Source organism: Cynocephalus volans, chromosome 3 (assembly GCF_027409185.1).
Source record: "Cynocephalus volans isolate mCynVol1 chromosome 3, mCynVol1.pri, whole genome shotgun sequence".
NCBI classification, from domain to species: Eukaryota; Metazoa; Chordata; class Mammalia; order Dermoptera; family Cynocephalidae; genus Cynocephalus; species Cynocephalus volans.
Genome location: NC_084462.1, coordinates 98,457,272 through 98,475,245, shown reverse-complemented (window position 1 = coordinate 98,475,245; position 17,974 = coordinate 98,457,272). Strand labels below are relative to the sequence as shown.

At 42.2% G+C, this 17,974-nt stretch overlaps 1 protein-coding gene across 3 annotated transcripts in view; it reads right to left on the bottom strand.

Annotated features, from left to right (window-relative positions):
- The window catches only part of RASGRP1 (RAS guanyl releasing protein 1), a 70,811-nt gene extending 53,649 nt beyond the window's left edge, over positions 1–17,162 (bottom strand). For all 3 annotated transcript variants that reach the window (XM_063089220.1, XM_063089222.1, XM_063089223.1), the window contains exons 1-2: positions 17,128–17,162; positions 12,631–12,815 (exon numbers count right to left, since the gene is read on the bottom strand). In XM_063089220.1, coding sequence (XP_062945290.1) covers positions 12,631–12,815; positions 17,128–17,162 — 220 coding nt within the window. The remainder of the gene's footprint in view (positions 1–12,630; positions 12,816–17,127) is intronic.
- Positions 17,163–17,974: the final 812 nt, after the last annotated feature.

The following is a 17,974-nucleotide window of genomic DNA, read 5'->3' as shown; positions in this document are numbered from 1 at the left end:
TTTAAATTATAACACTGCCTTTAAGGGTCAAACCTGCTTGTGTCTATTTTGACAACTCCCAGTAATTTTTTTGACACAGCCATTCCAACTAGATATCTCCATTTTGTGCCTTCCTGATGTGATTTTACATCCTGTGGCAATTTGCATTATTAATCTGAGGGAGTGATACATTAACATTCAACAAGTCTAGAGATAATGATTGCTACCATTTCTGAGTACCTACTGTGCAATGGAGGTATGATAACACTTTACATAAATACAAAAATTCTTTCTGACTTTCTAGTAAGATACCTATTTCAAAACAATCCATGGAAGTATGTATTAACTTTCATGTTGATAGAAACTGAATTTCAGAAACATTAGGAAACTTGCTAAGGACACAAAGTTACAATGTGCCAGCATTAGGACTGGACCTCGGAATACAATGGGGGCATTACTCCCTTACTGTGGAAAGTCTTTCTATTCATGCAATCTCAGATTATTTTAATTTTTGAGAAGACACTTGACACTATTGGCTCATATTGAATTTACAGTCTACTAAAATCCCTTGGTATTTTTCATAAAACTACAATTAATCCAGTTTTCCTACATCTGGAACATATAGGAAGCAATATTTTTAAACTTAAGTGCAAGACTTTGTTTACTCCTACTAAAGTCCTGTTTGTCTAAGTTCTTTGTTCTATGTTATTCATCTTCCTGAATTTTGATTTTTATCTGATGTACTTATTATTCCCAGAAGTGTGTCTAACAAAAAACATAGATTGTTTCAAAATCTGATGAAAGCATCCAGAACCACTCATAAATGATTATACCTACAGAAAGACATCCATCCATACTCATATCTGTATGTATATACTTTGAGTATGACTGTTGACCAGCTTTAAATCTGTTTATCTGGATTTTTATGCAGTGTATATTTGCCCATCTAACATGTATTCAGCATTTACTTTTTGATGGTATAGCAGAGCCTGTCGGTGCCCACCCACTTACTCTCAGACATCACCATTATCGTGTATGCCAACCCAACCTCCATCTGCTTGAGAGCTTTCTGGAGGCCCTTCATACCCACATCTGTGTGCAAGGCAGAGCAGATGTATTGGAGAATTCAAACCCTCTAAAAGCAGCTCTCAACCAATGACTGATGAGACTTGGTATACACATATCCCAGCTCCTTTCCCTTGGATGGGATAGTTCTGAAGACGGTCTTCTAACTTGACTCCCAGAACAGCAACTCACTTGATAAAGCACCCTTCATGAGCTGCCTTCCTTACTCCCCTACCAGTTTTTCCTAGGATCACCTTCCAAAGTAAACTTTTTGTACTCAAATTCATGTCTCAGGAACTGCTTCTGGAGAAAAACCTAAACTAAGACAATCTTTAAAATTTTTCATCATTATTTTCCATTTTGCAGATGAGAAAACTGCAGTAAAATAATTTGCCTAAGTCCCACATTTGGTAAATGGCAGAATCTGTTTAGGTTCCAAAGACCTCCAAAGAAGGCCTCCCATGGCCTCCTGCTGTAATGTGTTCACTGCCTTGCTGAAATCAGACTGTGCCATGGCATTTCCCCTGTCAGAACAGGGTGTGGCAGGGGTTGGGGTGAGAAGGTGAGTATCACGTTGTCTCACTTAACTCCAACTCCTGCCTCTGACAGTAGTATTGGAAATCTGAGTTTCCAGCTTTAATTTTTTGTCTTTTTGGATATCTGGAAATTCAGCATCTCAGTGTTGAGTAGGGAAAAGACTGACTGTGACCTGGGATGTCAAGTGCAGGAAACGAGTAAGTTATTTCAATGGTGTATAACAAAACTATGCCACTTTCATTCTTTACTTTCCTCTCTCCTCTTTAAACAGATATGGCACTCTATTTCACCCCCTAGAAAGTTACAGCAATAGATTCCTTTGAATTTTCTGTAATTCTTAATCATCTATTTTCCTTAATTTTCTTTTTAAGATTTTATTATGGAAAATTATAGGCATGTACCACAGTTAGCAAAACAATGTAAGGAATGTCCCTGTACCCACCCAGTTTCAACAGTGATTAGCATATGGCAGATTCTGATCATTCTATACCCCACTCATGTCCCCCTCCCATATTATTTTAAAGCAAATCTCAAACATGATATTTCATCAGTAACTATTTCAGTATATATTTTTAAAAATAAGAAACAGGCAAACCAATGCACCATTAACACATCTAAAACAGAACCAACAGTTTGATATCATTGGATATCCAGTCAGTGTCCAAATTTCCATATACATATAATTATATACTTGCACACAACACATGCCTACACACATACGTTTCAGAAATAAGGTTTACACAATATAACTGGTTGAAATGTCTCTTAAATCTCTTTTAATCCAGAGGATCCTCCTCCATCTTTTTTTCTTGCAATTTTGAAGGTGTTCTTTGTCAGTTACCTGAAGCTAAGTCCATCTCAGGTAGATACTGGTGGTTGCTGACAAGGTGACAGGACTCTAAGTCACTGGGGACAGAGGGGGTGGGAGACCACAGGCACAGTATGTGTGGGGAGCTCTTTCTTCGGGGCTGCAAGCAGGGCCAGTCAGGTGAACCCCAGAGCCAATGTCTGAGACCAAGTTCTCATTCTTGGCAATAACTAAAGATGAAGTCCAGTGGCCAGCTGTGTGGGTCCTATGGCTATCTTCAGGGAAGCAGCATACCAGAAGTTGGAATAACATACTCTGGCCTGAACTGCCTAGAACAAGAGGTAAATGGTGACCCCACCAAGGCAGGTTTGGATGGAATAATCCTGAAATCCGAGGGGCTAATGAACTGGGGGAGGAAGAAGAAAGGGAGCATGAAAAAGCCCCTATGCATCTGTCATTAAATAACATTAACCAAAGTGATTAATTTCTCATCAGCCTTAAGGATGCTTTGTAGTCTGTAACTACATTCTAATAAGACAGATTTATAAATGATATTGGGACATTTCTTGGCTTCCTGAATGCCCTGGGTTCCCCCTTAAAAATGAGCTGATCACAAGACTACAAAAACAAGTCCTAGGCAGTGGTTCACATAGATTGGTGAAGGGGAGACAGACACAGCTCTCTTTGCTCCTCCACCCAGAAATTCTCACTTTCTGGTTTAAGGCTATACCTTTCATAAATTTTATATCTTTCATAAATTTTCAGATGCTTCATCCCTAGGTGCCTTACTACTCTGGTTCTTCCATCCTCTCCTTCACTACAAAACTGGCAATCTCTGCTTCCCTCTTCCCTCCCTACTTGCTACTCCTTTTGTCTATTTCAATTAACCACTGATGCCCCTCCAATTCAGCCTCCATCCTGGCAGTATCTTCTGCTGAGATATTCTAGTAAGAACCTCAGCAATCTCCCCAGGGCCCTTGAATGCTTTTTGGAAAAAACCAAAGTAGACAACACAGCCTCCTGCACACGCAGCCCACACTCTCTTCTACTGTGCAGAAGAATCACAGAGGTACCAAATCATAGCATGTTGGTGTTTCTTCTATGTCTCTCTCCCAGTTGTTACTTCTTCAGACTCCCTTAGAAAGTTAATAAAGGCACATATTTTTTTGTTTCTGAACGTAAAACTTCTCTTCAAACTCCAAGTCACTTTCATTGTACATAACAACAACAAAAATAAACAACTCACTCCTAGAATTTTAAGTTAGTGGAAGTTTTTGTTTATTTCATTTATTACAACTCTACTCAGCCATGGTTATTATAATTAGAATTTAGTCTTGGGAAGAATGGGTACTCTTCTTGTAATGTCTTTGATTCCTCATTAACACCATTTCAGTTGCCAAGCAACCTTCACTTTTATGTCCCATATTTGAAGGGATAATGCCAGAATTGTTTTTTTTAAATCAATTTTAGGATAGAATAGCAATCTTGTGTGCTGGCATACCTCTTCATGAAACTAATGTTGATTTCAAGATCATAATTGTTTAAAATGTGAATTATGGAAAGCAAAGAATTAATTATAGTGAATTTATCATCAAAAAGTTAATATGATTCTAGTACCTGTAAATATCAAAAGAAGAGGATCTAGAAATGTACACTCAAGAATGTGTATAGTGCTTATCTTGCTCTTGGTGGTAAAATGGGTAACTGTCACTTTCTTCTTTTTGCTAATCTGTATTTTCTAAGTTTTCTATAGTTAACACGAATGATTTTAAGTTATTAAAATTTAAAAAGTAAGTATTAGAGCTGAGCTACAGTTAGATCTTTGTAAATATAATATAAAATAGTGGAAATTAAATGAGAATATGTATATTAAATATTAATATAAACACTGTGTTGTTCATAGTAGTCAAATGTTAGCTATTACCTAAAATAATATTTTAAAAGTATATGTTAGCGGTTGATTTTATTTTATGTATATTTTACCACAAAGAAAAAAGTCTGTGTAAGAACACTATAAATTCAGTCTATATTAATAATTTAGGAAGAATGGATTTAAATTTGGTTGGTTTCTAAGTTCCTACCCTAAGGACATTGGCTCTTCAAACAGAACAAAAGCACTTTCTTTAACTATTACAAATTCTCAAAGGACTTTTCTTCAAGTTCACATTCAATATCACAATTAAGACCTCATTACACCTTCTTTGAGACATTTTTAATCTCAGAAATCATTTCAACAGTATCACGGGGAGCAGAAACTAAGGCTCTAAGTTATAAGACCTGTCCGTGAATTGTGGTTTTAAGTCAATGACAATCTCAGAAACAAAACTGAAGGCTTCTTTTTCTCCAGCAGTAATTTATTGACAAACTTTTATTGATCATCCATAATAGTATATGATATGGAATTATACACGGGCTTTAATATGACTTTGATTAAAATGACAATAGAATATCTACCAAATCTTTGGAATGGGGATATCATTTAAGTTTAGACTTAATAAAAGACAAAAGGAAACATGGACAAAGGTAACTACATAAAAATGTCAAATTTCTTCTATATATTATAATACCAAAGCCAACAAAAATTGGAAATGAGAATAGAAAAAAAATGCCTGTAGCAAATGATATTCAAAGGGTTAACAGCTTTTTAAAAAATATATATAAAGCTTCTGCAAAACTCTAATGATAAAAGCATAAGCAGCAAGTGATAAATAGGCAAAAGATATGAACAGGCAGTTCATAAAATTAGAAATATAGTTAGCAAACGAACTTACAAAAATGCACTCAACAAAAGCTTGGTTATACACGTCAATAGAGCCTGTAGTGGGAAATTAAGGCAAATGATTAAACAGATGGAATCAGAAACAAATATAATACAGGATATTTACGGCAGCATATAATACACGAAGAATAGAAGTTCACAACATTGAGGTTTGGTTGGTCAGAAACAAGGGATGGTTTAATCCTGAAGAATTTTTATAGGTGATTTAAAAAACAAAAATAGAGTGATAACTTTGCAGAATGAAAATCTCTCAGTTTAAGTTCCAGTGTCACTTCTTTAAGAAAATTTCTCAATCGCACTGATACTTGATTTTTTTTTTATCTCTAAGATTCCTTTTCTTTGAAGAACACATGGAGAGTTTGTTTTATATGGCATTTAGGTGAACGAAGCAAAACAATGGCAGAATTATTACTTTTTCCTAATTAGGTGATACAAAATAAAATTCCCAGTTTTTAGGTTCCTTTTCCACTTTGGCATTTTAGGACAGCACCCTCTGTACCTGGGAGACAGTGGTATGCTGGTAAATGCTTAACAAAGGGCTGGGACTGAAGAGGAAGCCCTGAATAGTAGTTTTTGTTGGTTTCTATGCTATAAATACTCTCAACAAAGCCAATGTCAGGCTACTAGCATGACTTCACCGAACATGGAGCTGGGAAGAGATGCACAGTTGCATACTCTGTTATAGCATATATACCATATAGATCTGAGACATAACCTCAAAAGCATAGATAATAGTAAAACATGGTAAAGTATTAGGAAGTGATAAGTTTTGAGTATTTCTTACCTTTATTATTAACATAATTTAATTGTAAGTATATATAACTTCATTTTTAATGATGGCTGTGTTTAACAACTGACTTACAAAATTCCTGAAAATTTAACAATCTGCTCTCATGAGCTGCTATGAGCAAGTCCAGCACACCACTGCTGGAAGGTAATGAAACTTTTTTCCCCACAATTTTATCTCTCTATAAAGAAAGAAAATAAGACATAAGCTCAGATCATTCTATGTGTCTTCAGCACATGGCAAGTTACTTCTGCCCTCTGGTCTTGTGACTCATACACACAACTGACTACATAGTTTGTGGGACCCAGTGCAAATGAAAATGGGGAGGCCCTGGCTCAAAAATTATTAAGAATTTCAGGACTGTGACAGCGTTAACCCAAGTGCAGGGCTCCGTGCACTTTCATGGGTTGTGCATGCACGGAGCTGGCCCTGTTTACACTCTTGCTCTGTTCTTTTTCTCCCAACCACTCTAGGGCAACCCCATCTAGGCTGTAGGCCAGACTCACTGTAACTGCAAAACAGGCGCAAAGTCCAGCAGGTGTAACTGCTCCGAGCAGAAGGGGGGCAGGTTCTAGTATCAGGAGATAGGCATGGGGGTGGGGCCCATCCTTTGGATGATGTTCTCTAGGGGTCTCAGGGTCCAACCACTGCTGTTTCTGTCATTTATTGAACAGACTGTTCCTAATTTTTTTTGCTTTCACACTGTTTCCTAATGTGTTTTCATCACGGACATAATATGCTTCATGTCATCAGATTGCCTTAAAAAATCTCTTGGCAAAGTGGCAGTTTTGGATAAGTACTCTGGGGAAGCACCTCTCCAGTTTCTCCCTAGCTACGCCACCTACCTTCTTACTGGCCTCTGACCCATGGAGGATGGCATAAGTTAGGGAGCAAGCCCTTACAGCACCGTAGGAAATTAGACTGAGTTTTGCATAAAGGTAGAAGTGTACGCTAGGAATGTTACCTTTGAGTGCAAAGAATCAAATTTTAGTTCCAACGGACTTCCACATTCTGTTTATTTCCATGGCCAAAAGATTGACAGGCTATAAGTTTTCTATGGCATTTACTACAGCTGAGAAGAGACAGAAGTCAGGAAAATCTGTTAGAAGTGGTCCCAGGGTTTTGAACTCGCTCACAGGCAGGGCCCCTCTCTAATTAGACCTAGCCAGATTGCTTTAGAGATCCCCAAGAGACTGGCTTCACCATGTGCTTTTTTAGTTCATAGAGTTAAAAACCCTGTTTGCTCCATTGCTTCTCTAGAGATTTGTGCCCTTCAGGTTTTCCTAGGAAGCCTGAGAAAATGCTCTGGATATCCAGGAAGCAAGTGGGCAATAGGACAGTATTACTCAAAATCAGTTTATGGGTCCCCTCCATCAAAACCACAGTGACTGCCTGTTGAATGGAAATTTCTGGGTTGACCGTCAGGACTATGAATGTTTAATACACTCCCCCCCAAGGGTTATTCCTCACATTAAAGGTGGAGAATCTCTGGGATAGCAGAAGAACAGGAGCCTCAGAGATAAACTGACCAGAGTTCAGATCTCAGAGCTGGACCACTTTCCACAGGCCATTTAACTTCCCTGAGCTTCAATTCTCCATTAGTTACAACAGCAAAATAGTATGCACCTCATAGAGTTGTTGGGAAGATTAACTGGGTCAATTCAAGTCTCAAACCATACAGAGCCCATAGTAAGTAAGTGTTCAGCCACCATCAGTGTACCATCTGTCTATCTGTCTGTCTCTTTGTCTCAGCAGTAAAACTCATCTCTCTGGGTGGATTTACATGCTCAGAATTCCTGAGACATTGTTTAACTCACCCATAAGCATTTTTAAGATTGCTTCTGTTCTCTATCACAGACGGAGGCCTGCTATAAACACCTCCACACAGGACAGCACAGATAAGAAGGAAGGGGATTTCCCATCTCCTCCTTTCTCAGGCCTGGCAGTCACTGTAACTCATGCTCATTAGAGGGCAGACATGCCATCCTGGGGCATTGGTGATGCCAGCCTGTCAAAGATGCAGCAAAGGGCTCTTTGGAATAAACAGCATCCAGATTATGTAATGCTAATTCATTCCATAGGGCAAAGAAGAGTGGTGTCTGGGAGCTGCTCTGATGCCTAGAAGCCTTAGCCTCAGAAGCCAAGGACCATCCTTTACATGTGAAACCTTGTGTCTTCACTACCAGCCACTGGGGGGTTCCACTGAAGAGGCTTCTGAGACAGTTGTGGTCTTCTTCATTTAGAGCCTGTCATCAGCACTGGCTAAAGCTTCAGGCCCCTTACTGACATTAACACTTGACTTTGTTCCTTGGAGTTGCCTGTTCTTGGGTGTAAGTGACATCCATGTCATGGCCCTTGGCTTCTGATCTTGTGCTCCTGGTTGCTTCTGGGCACCTTGCTTTGGTGCACAGACTCAAAGTTGCAGAATGGTGAGAAATACCTAACTTTGCCTTCACTGTGGAGGAAACTGTGGTCCTGACAAGTGCACGTTTGCCTTCTTTGGCTCCAATTTTCAAAGGTGTAATGTTTTACCTTTAATAAGTTGAGGTCTATAAAATGCTTTTAACATCCTACTGCTCCACAATGCAAAAAACATACCTATTAGTTTTGGGGTATATCTAGTTTGGGAGGTCTTTGGATAGCATTAGTGCAATGTACAAGTAGTTCATTGATTAACACTTTGCTCAAGGGAGAATTTCAGTCAGACATGTGGTATACAGATGGGGTCCAACGAATATTTCTTACATTGAATGGAATTTAATTTCTAATCTGGGGAGCCTAGGCATGCAGAATGGCAGGCACAGAGTACAGGCCTGTCCTGTGTGGCATGCAGGTCTCCCTTGAGCATAGAAAGGCCTTTCTTAGGGAAAGAAATGGAGCTTGCCCCAGCTCAGGTTGCAGGCGGCTGCTAGCAGCAGGGGAAGGAGAACATGAGCAGCATGTTTTCTCTTTAGACTGAGGGCATAAGGCAAGTTGTTTCAATTCTCAGAGGCTTGATTTATTTTCTTGTTTATCCAATGGAGATAATAATGCCTACCTGCCCATTTCAGAGCTGCCAAGTATGCAAGAAAATCAATACATATGGAACTCCAAGAAAAAGTAAACAACATTCCATAAATATCAGATATTAGGATGCATTTCCCTTCACACTGACAGGTAAGACGAACCACTGAGTTTCTTCCCACACCCAGCCCAGCAGCAGGAGGGCTGCTTGGTGAGGAGTCCCTTCCTGGGGCATGTATGCAGTTTTCTTTCTGATGCTGTCAGAGTTGTCTTGCACTGGGAGAGGGTCAAGGAAAGGGCTTTATGGATTTGGACATTTGAAGCCTTCCATTCGACCCCAAATGCTGGCAGCCCTTTTATAAAGTGAAAAAATTTGAAAAAGCCCAGATGATCTCATAGGTCTTTTCTACCTCTGAAACAGATGGTGTGATTCACATACGTTTAACATAAATGTACCAGGTTGTGATGATTTGCCTCATTATGCTCAGCTGAAGAGTGGATTAACTAGCAATAATATGCTGAGAACGTAAAGGATGACCTCTGATTAAAACAGAAGGTGGGAGTGGGTTGTTTCATGGTTAAAGCAATGAACTATGACTCAAGGCTGTAAGTTTCTAATCACAGATCTGTAACCTTGTATGTGACATTGGGAGGCTTGCTAGAGGCCTTCAAAAGTACTCTTAATTTGTATGTGCTGGCTACCTATCCTTAAAAGCATTATAATAAGCCCTTCCTCTGAGAACAGAGTGTGTAGGAATTAATGGTTAATAATGCTGAAGAGATAGCCATCAGTAAAGACTTCTGAATGCCCATGAGGCTTTTTAAGCAGTATTCAGACTATTACCTAGAAATACTAACAAATGCAAATCCCACAGTTTCTAAAAATCTGTCTATTGCTTTTCCCTTCTTAAGGCAACCATCTACCCTCTCCAGCATTTTCCAGCAGACTTTTTACAATGATGGAAATATTCTCTATTTACTCTGTCCAGCAGAAGCTACCACCTGCAGATACTGGGCACTTGACCTAGGGCTAGTGAGGCTTAAGGTCTAAATTTAATTTTAATTAATCAAAATTTATATGAAAATAGCTACATGTGGCTAGTGATTACTGTATTGGACAGTGCAGCGCTAGTCAATTCAAATCTCCTGAAATCAAGAAGGTGATGTCTCCCATTCTCTCCAGACATAGAGTGTCTTTTCTGTTTTGCCTCTTTCATGTAAATTCTGTGACAGGAAACTGAAGTACATAATATACAAAACCCCAAGATCTTACCTTCTTTTCTTCCTGCAGCATTCTCACAGCCCAAGAGGGACTTGAACGGTGGCTGTTCTCCTTAATCTATGTCCTCACCTGTGAAGTGTGCTTACTTGAACTCTACATGGTATAAAGAATTTATTCTTCCTGCACCCTTCCTTTATTGCCCTGTCTTTTGTGTGTGTGTGTGTGTGTGTGTGTGTGTGTGTGTGTGTGTGTGTGTGTGTTTGTGTGTGTGTGTTTATATATATTTTTCCCCTAAACTGTCTATTTCTCAAGTATTGTAAGCTCTAATGGAAGAAGATTTGGTCACCATAATTCTCCTTGTGCCATGCCCTGCCCAGCACAGTGTCAAATGCAATTAGGGGCTTAATCAATGCTTTGTGATAATGGATAAACATTTACTAGACTCAATTTTTTACAGGTTTTGGATTTTAAGAAACTTTTTTTCTGTTCAACATTTCTGTTAAACCATGTATCATTTGCCTTTGTAGGATTTGTTGAGGGGAGTGGATTCAGCTTGGTTATTTTGGAGAAGGATTTCAGAATTGGCCCTATCTTTTTCAGGTTGATGTCATGATTATTTGATGAAGAAAGCAGCCCTGAACTCAGACAAATACATATTTGGTCTCAGTTTTTTCAATAGTGAAATAGAAAGAGAATAAAAATCCTCATTCATGAAATAGTCACAGTGCCCTGTTAAAGACCAGTAAATATGTCGGATACCACCATGGTATAAGAAACTCTGCAATTCATTCTGGTTGGGAACTGGGTGCAAATAAAGGACATGATGAATAACAGTTCATCATGGGCCATTCTTCCATGGGTTTCCTGCTTTCTAGTTCACCTCCTTGCATGTATATTTTCTAAGGAGATTATGGTGAAATAGAAAGCCATTTATTCTGCTTCCAAATTTAGAGTGTAAATAAATGAAGATAAATTTAATGCTAATTATGCTGAATATATCATCACACATTGTATACATGTATTGAAATATTACTCTGTACCCCATAAATATGTACAATCAATATTTTTCAATAAAAATGTTTTAAAATGTAATGCTAAACCAGTAATAATAAAAATTCTCTATCTTTTCCACGTTAAAAAGTCAACAACAAATAGCACTCTAAAGCAGTGATTCTCAAAGTGGGCTCCTTGGATCAGCTGCACCAGCATCACCTGGAAACTTGTTAGAAATGCAAATTCTTGGGCCCCACCCCAGACCTACTGGAGGATAAACTATAGGGGTGGGGCCCCAGGAATCTGTGTTATTAAAAAAAAAAACCTCCACGTGATTCTGATGCACTAACATTTGCAAACCATTGCTTTAAACCAATGTTGAAATAGTTGAAATTGTACTAAATGTGTATCCCTAAAATGTCAAGTCTTTCCCAATTGTATAAATAAGGTCTGACGAAGTACTAAAAATGTCCAGCTGATAGTCTTTAGATCTGAGATCTAATAGATCTTGTGCTACCTGGGATCTGATTAAGCCTCCCCTCCGCTCCCCAGGAGTGGGTGGGCTGGTGCCTCTGAGCTGAACCACACAAACTCTTATGGTTCATGTGGGAGATGGAGGATTACAAAGAAGGGCACACACGAGGGATGTGATGCTGAAAATCTTTGAATTCAAAGATTTCATTGAAAGCCATCAATTGTAATCATTCCTTTTCTGGAAGGGAGCAAATATTTAGTATTTTTCAATCACTATTTCATAAATAACAATCAAAAGAAAGACAGTGCTTATAGAATTAAAAAAAGGTCTTTTCAGATAATTGCTTGTCAGCGGCACTAAGCTGTGCCTCCTTCATGGTGAGTACAGGTGCTGGCAGAGTGCAGTGTCTGAAAAATTCACTGCCAGTGTGTGTGTTTGCATGATTATTTCCCAGCTCCTCGACCCTTCATCACAACGCTTATTAACCAATATCTTCTAATCACAAACATTCTCACTTTACCAGGTCCTCTCCTATTTTACCACAACTATCCTCCAGATTATAAGGGAAATTATTTGTCCAAATGATTCAAAGGCTTTCAATTTCTGTTTGATAACAATGTTTGCTCACGTAACATAGCCTTTATGTACCTCAAGAACATAGGGACAGAGAAGTATCAAAGCACCAGATGCACTATATCATTTCATATTTTTTACCATGAGAACAACCTCCATCCTAAGAAAAATGGAAATGCAAACTCTCCTCAGTAACTTTTCTCACTTTAAATTACACCTCTCATCACGACCTATTCCACCCACACAGTCATGTGCCATAGGCTCTGCAGACTGTCTCCAACATTTCAAAGGCTCAAAAGCTATTTTTAATGCCAAAATACAATTCAGGTTGCTATTCTACAAAGCACTTTTTAAGGAAGAACAAAGTAATATAGCGATTTTTATGCATGTGGGCAGTTAACCAACTCACCAAAAGATTGAATGCAGCTTTCAATGAGATCGTCCAGACTCGCTCCTTTGGCTAAATGTCCCAGAGACACCATCATTCGGAACTGGGTGATCTGGGCCAGGCTGGGATGGGAGAGGAAGGGGCTGCTGGCTGGCTTTGCCTCTAGTCTTGCTTTTGGGGCAGCTCTGCAGCCATGGGAAGGTTTCCTGGGGAAAGAGAGAAGGCAGTGAGGGCAAACAGAGCCAGAAGGGGACAAACTGGCAACTCTAGGCTCTGAAGGCAGATCGGAGAGGAAAGGAGTGGAGATAAGACAATTAATCCTGGGAGTTGGGCTGATAGAAGACACACCCCTCCCACTTGGCAAATGCACCAAACGGACTGGTTGGCTGTTAAAGAGACATCTCCCCCGCAAATGACAAGGTGAGATTTTAGGGTTGCAACTAGGGCTCTTCACCCTGGGATTAGGATTGCTCTGTCCTGCTGTATCCTAGTTCCTGAAGGGGAAAAAGCAGAGGCAAGACTGTAACTTTAGGCTCCTAGCAATCTTTAAGCTCCTAGCAATAATTTTTATTTTAGCTGCTAAACCACTGACATGGTCTTAAGAATTGTTTAAGTTGGTCTCATCTTTATCTGAATCTATTCATCTTGAGCAATACCAGAGATGCTGCAGAAAGTCAGATAGCCTAGAAAATGACTTTAAGGATCTTGGGGGAGAAGGGGAAGACTGAGGACCCGTATGCAGGGAGTGAAAGTTTATGATGGTGGTGTTAAGATTTGTACTTAGTCCCGGCTTTCTTACAAATATTGGTTGGTTTCAAGATTTTTTTATTATTGACAATACAGGTAATCATTATGAGTCATTTTTATCACTAAATATCGTTCTATAAAGTCCTTACTTGGATTCTTAATGATTAAAATAGAAAGCAGAGCTATGAGAGCTTTGTTCTAGAACTAAATGTAAAAAGGACAAATTTGGATCTGGAAATGGTTTATGAGTCCAGTGGACCTTCATCCACTCATACTTAGCTTTATCTTTGGTCATGACCTCATTGGTACCAGTCGTTATGCAAATGATTTATAAAGATTATTTTATTTCCCTCTCCATTAAAAGTACACACACAGATAAATGTCTATAATCTTTTAAGGTTTAATAGTAATGGGTGTTGTTGCTGATAAATCTTGTAGGCTTATAGTTAACTCTTCTCTCCCTACTGTGGCTTTGGTTATTTCATAGTTTACTACCAAAGAAGAGAAAAGAAAAAGAAATAAACATATAATGGCATCAATTAATCAGTAAGTGCTTATTCTTTGAGTAAGACATTGTGATAGGCCAGACGGGACCACAGTGAGATAGCCTATGTGAGGAGGGTACTTTGTAAAATATAAAACATACTCATTAAATGTTAGTTGTTGTTGTTCCTATATAAAGGTGATCTGGAAGTTCCTTAATATAAAAACCTAGTTGAGAAATCAGACTGAGATAATGAAAAGGTAACGATATAAATCTTAAATGTCCTTTGAGTATCAAGGGTAAGAAGCGATGTTCTCAGAGGGGGGAGAAGCAGTTCTAAGGAGGGTGTTTGGGAAAGCTTCTCTGAGAAGATATAATCTCACCCAGAAGGAGCCTTGACCAAAATAAAATGCTGGGCACATGTGGTTTTGAGAAACCAGCCTGCTAAATGACAGTATACCGAACTATGGGGCCACTCAGTACATGGCCAGACTGGAAGGAGCAGTCTGGCCCTCGTTTCACTACCAGGATGCTGGTCTGCAGTGGCTCCTGCGCTCTGCTCCAACCTGGGGTGAATCCAGTGTAATCGAATCAACAGCCGATTATTGGGCATCTGCTAACCCAAGGCTATGATTTCTGAAAGATCAAGTTGGTGCTACAGGACTCAATCAAGTTTTAGGCCATTAGTGATTTTTACCCAGACCCTGTGATAGCACAGAATCAGATCAGTATCTGAGAACAAAATAATCTGAAAACAAAATAATAATGGCCACCATGCATTGGGTACCTATGCTATAGTAGGCACTTTGCTGGGGATTTACATTGTCTTTGAAGCTTATCACCATTTCATGATGTTGAAACTGAGTCTTAAAGAGGCTAAATGATATAGCCAAGGTCGTACAACTCATATGTGCTAGATCTGGGATTTGTACCCAGCATCTGTCTGGCTTTATCCATGTAATAAATATTTACCGTGGCTGGAACCAGGCACCTTTCACTACATGAGAATTAGCAAGTAGTTTTTCACAGAGAGGCTAAAAAGTCAATTAAATTTAAAACAAAAACAAAATCCTTCAAAAGCATAGCTGACTACTTTAGCTGACTACTAAAAGGATGAATATGAGCCCCCAGTCCTTCTGCAGGTCCATGGAACTGTCCTCAAGCCCCCAGAGCTAGATGGACTCTTCATGATCATTTTCCATACAAACCCCTCATCTATAGATATGGATGGAGGCCCAGGCTCAGAAGCACAATGTGACTGGCCACTGGTGCAGAGACATTTTCTCTCTTGGTTGGTTGCATCCACCATTCAGGACTCCTAAACTCACTCTGTTCTCTAATTCTAATAATGTTTCCTTGTGTCATCCATAAGGGAAGTCACTTTGGTTCATAAGGTGATTCTCAGAGGTAGATGCTTTTACCAGAACTAGGAGCAAGTGGGATAGATTCAGGTACAAGGAACTTGAAGGGAGTATTTAGGGTAGGAAAAAGGGAAGGGAGGGTGAGAGATGCCATCTGGAAAGCATGGAAGCCAGAGAGACTCAGAGGGCTTGAAAATGAGAAACCAGGGAGAAGAGAAAGTATTAAAAACCAAACTGCCACCTAAGAAGTCGAGGAAGATGGAGATTATTGGCACTCTAAACTAGGAAACTAGGCTCTCTTGCTGTGCAGTCTCTTGATGGTTGCCTTGTGAAAGATCCTCATATCGCTCTGTCTCTTCTGGAGAGATGTTGGTAAATAAGGATTTATAAAATTCTTTATTATAGGCAGGTCTAAGAGGGTTTTACCAATCTATGGAATGAATGGCCTCTAAGTCTGCCAGGGCATATTTTTAAAGTAGAATTTGCAAATGTTTACTGGCTAGTTTCCTTACGAATTAAAACAACAAAAACAAAACCCTGACAGAAAACAAATTAACCTGAAGGTGTTTTCTGAGCCTAAAAGTGGCCAAGGCCCAATAGGGTGTGCTAACGGAGATTGTCAAAACTCCGAACTGGTTTAGGTGAAATCCTCTACAGGCACAAGTATCTCAGTGGAGGTCACAGTTTCGGGCTAAGCTTTTTAAAAAAAATCCAGCCTAGAAGAGTAAGAAATGAAATGGAAGAAGAGACCTGGAACTTCCACAACTCTTTCTGTAGTGGAAGCTGATTTTTAGTGGCTTTTGGTGAGGATTCCTTCCAGTCTTGTCCTCCTCTCCCTCCCCGCCCCCCCCCCCCCCCCATACAATAGATTCAGTTTAATTTACTGAAGTTCACCTCCCAATCTAGTGCAAAGTTCAGTCGTGGATCTTCAGGGGAGGGTCATGGCGATGCGGAAGGGGTGCGGGAGCGGGGAGAGGAGCTGTCCGGTAGTGCATAAAGAGCCAAGAACCCTCAGCTCCCGGGGATTGCAAGTATAAAAGTCCAGCGCCGCAAAGCTTCCTGCCTCTCCTGGGCATAGGTGTGCAGGTTGGGCACGGCGCAGTCACATCAGAGTCTACGTGGGAGCAGTAATGGAGTGCACAGCTTGCCCAGTCCTGCGCGGGGCCAGGCCGTTATCTGGTGCCGGTGCTTTGGGGGACAAACTCAAAGTTGCCTGGCCCCCTCCAATGCCGTGTTCTCCTGCCAAGAGCCCCTTTACTCACTGTTACTCTTCCTTCATCTGTGGTCATCTAAGACCCTCCTAAGACATCTCTTTGGAATCACAGTGGGGAAGGGGAGGAGTGCAGGTTCCCACCCAGACGGTTATATGGTTCGCTGACCCACGGATGTGGAAACTTCTCTGGGGCAGGGGCGACCGACCAAGCGGTGCCACCTCCACCCGCTCTCAGGAAACGCTGTCGGCCGTTCTGGGCATGGCCGGGAGGGACAGCCAGGTGGCGCTGCCGGGCCTCGCGCCCGCAGCAGATGCAGGGGGCGCGCGGAAAGTCGGCCAGCGGGAGTCCGGGCGCCCGGCGGCGAGGACCGGGGAAGGAGGTGAGCGGGCAGGTGCAACTCAGTGAAGGGCTTCGGCCCTCGCAGTTTCGGAGCCCGCCGGCAGGCTGGCCTCGCGGCCGCGCCGCCCCACATCCCCAACTCCTCCGGGCACGTCCGCCCCTCGCGCCCGTCTCCCCGACTTCAGCCGAGAACCGGGCCTCTCTCTGTCCTCCACCCCGGGCCAGCCATCAACTTCCTTCGGGGGAGGCGCCCTTGTCGCCCGCACCTCCCCCTTCCCGTCCGTGAGAGGATCGCCGGGGGCCGCCGGCGCAGTTGCCCAGTCCCCAAGAACGGGAACCGGCGCTCCCGAGGGCGGCCGCCGCCTCTACTCACCGCGGAGCCTCTCTCGCCTTGCCCAGGGTGCCCATGGTCCCGGCCCGCGCGCCGGGAGCCGCCTCACCTAGCGCGGGGGGCCGGGCGCGGCGCGGCGCGGCGCATCGCCACGGCCGCCGCCGCCTGCCGGGCCCTATGCGCCCCGGCCACGCGCCCCCGCCGGCCGCTCTCCCAGCGGCGAGACCAACCGAGGCGCACCCGCAGGCTGAAACTTTGTGCGAGCGCGCGCCCTCGGCCTCGCTCGCGCGCGCGCACTCGCCGACGCCCGCCACCTGACAGACGCTGATGTTATCTGCTGGAGGAAACGTGCGGCGCTCCCCGGCTCTTCTCCGAAACCGGCCCCAGGACTCGGCCGCGCCCCGAGGCCTGCGCCTCTGCAGTTCTCCTTTCACCCCCGCCTGCCGCCGACCTCTCCCAGCCCAAGGGTTAAATCCGGGGGAGCTGGAGGGCAGGCTCGCGGCTACCCTGAATGCGTCTAAGCCCGCACCTCGCAGAGTAGCTGTGAGCCCGGCTGCCGCCCCCTGAGCCCGAGGAAACGGGCTGCACCTAGAGGCTCTCCCGGGACCCCCTGCCCCGCGGCCTGGGACTCGGGGCATTTCAGTCTCGAGGACCCCTTGTCCCCTCGCAGGCCTCTCTTGCATTCGTATATATCAGAGCGCAGAGTGGGGGTCTGGGTAAGGAACTAATGCACAACTCTGGTGTTGACTTAACTCGCGTATTTGGATCTCTTGGTAGCAATCTGCAAGACTGGGCTATAGATGTGCGCCCTGCGCCCTGGAAGAGGGCGGCGGGTGTGGAGGTGCGCTCGAGACAGGTGACCCTTGTCGGGCCCAGAGACAGCTTGCTT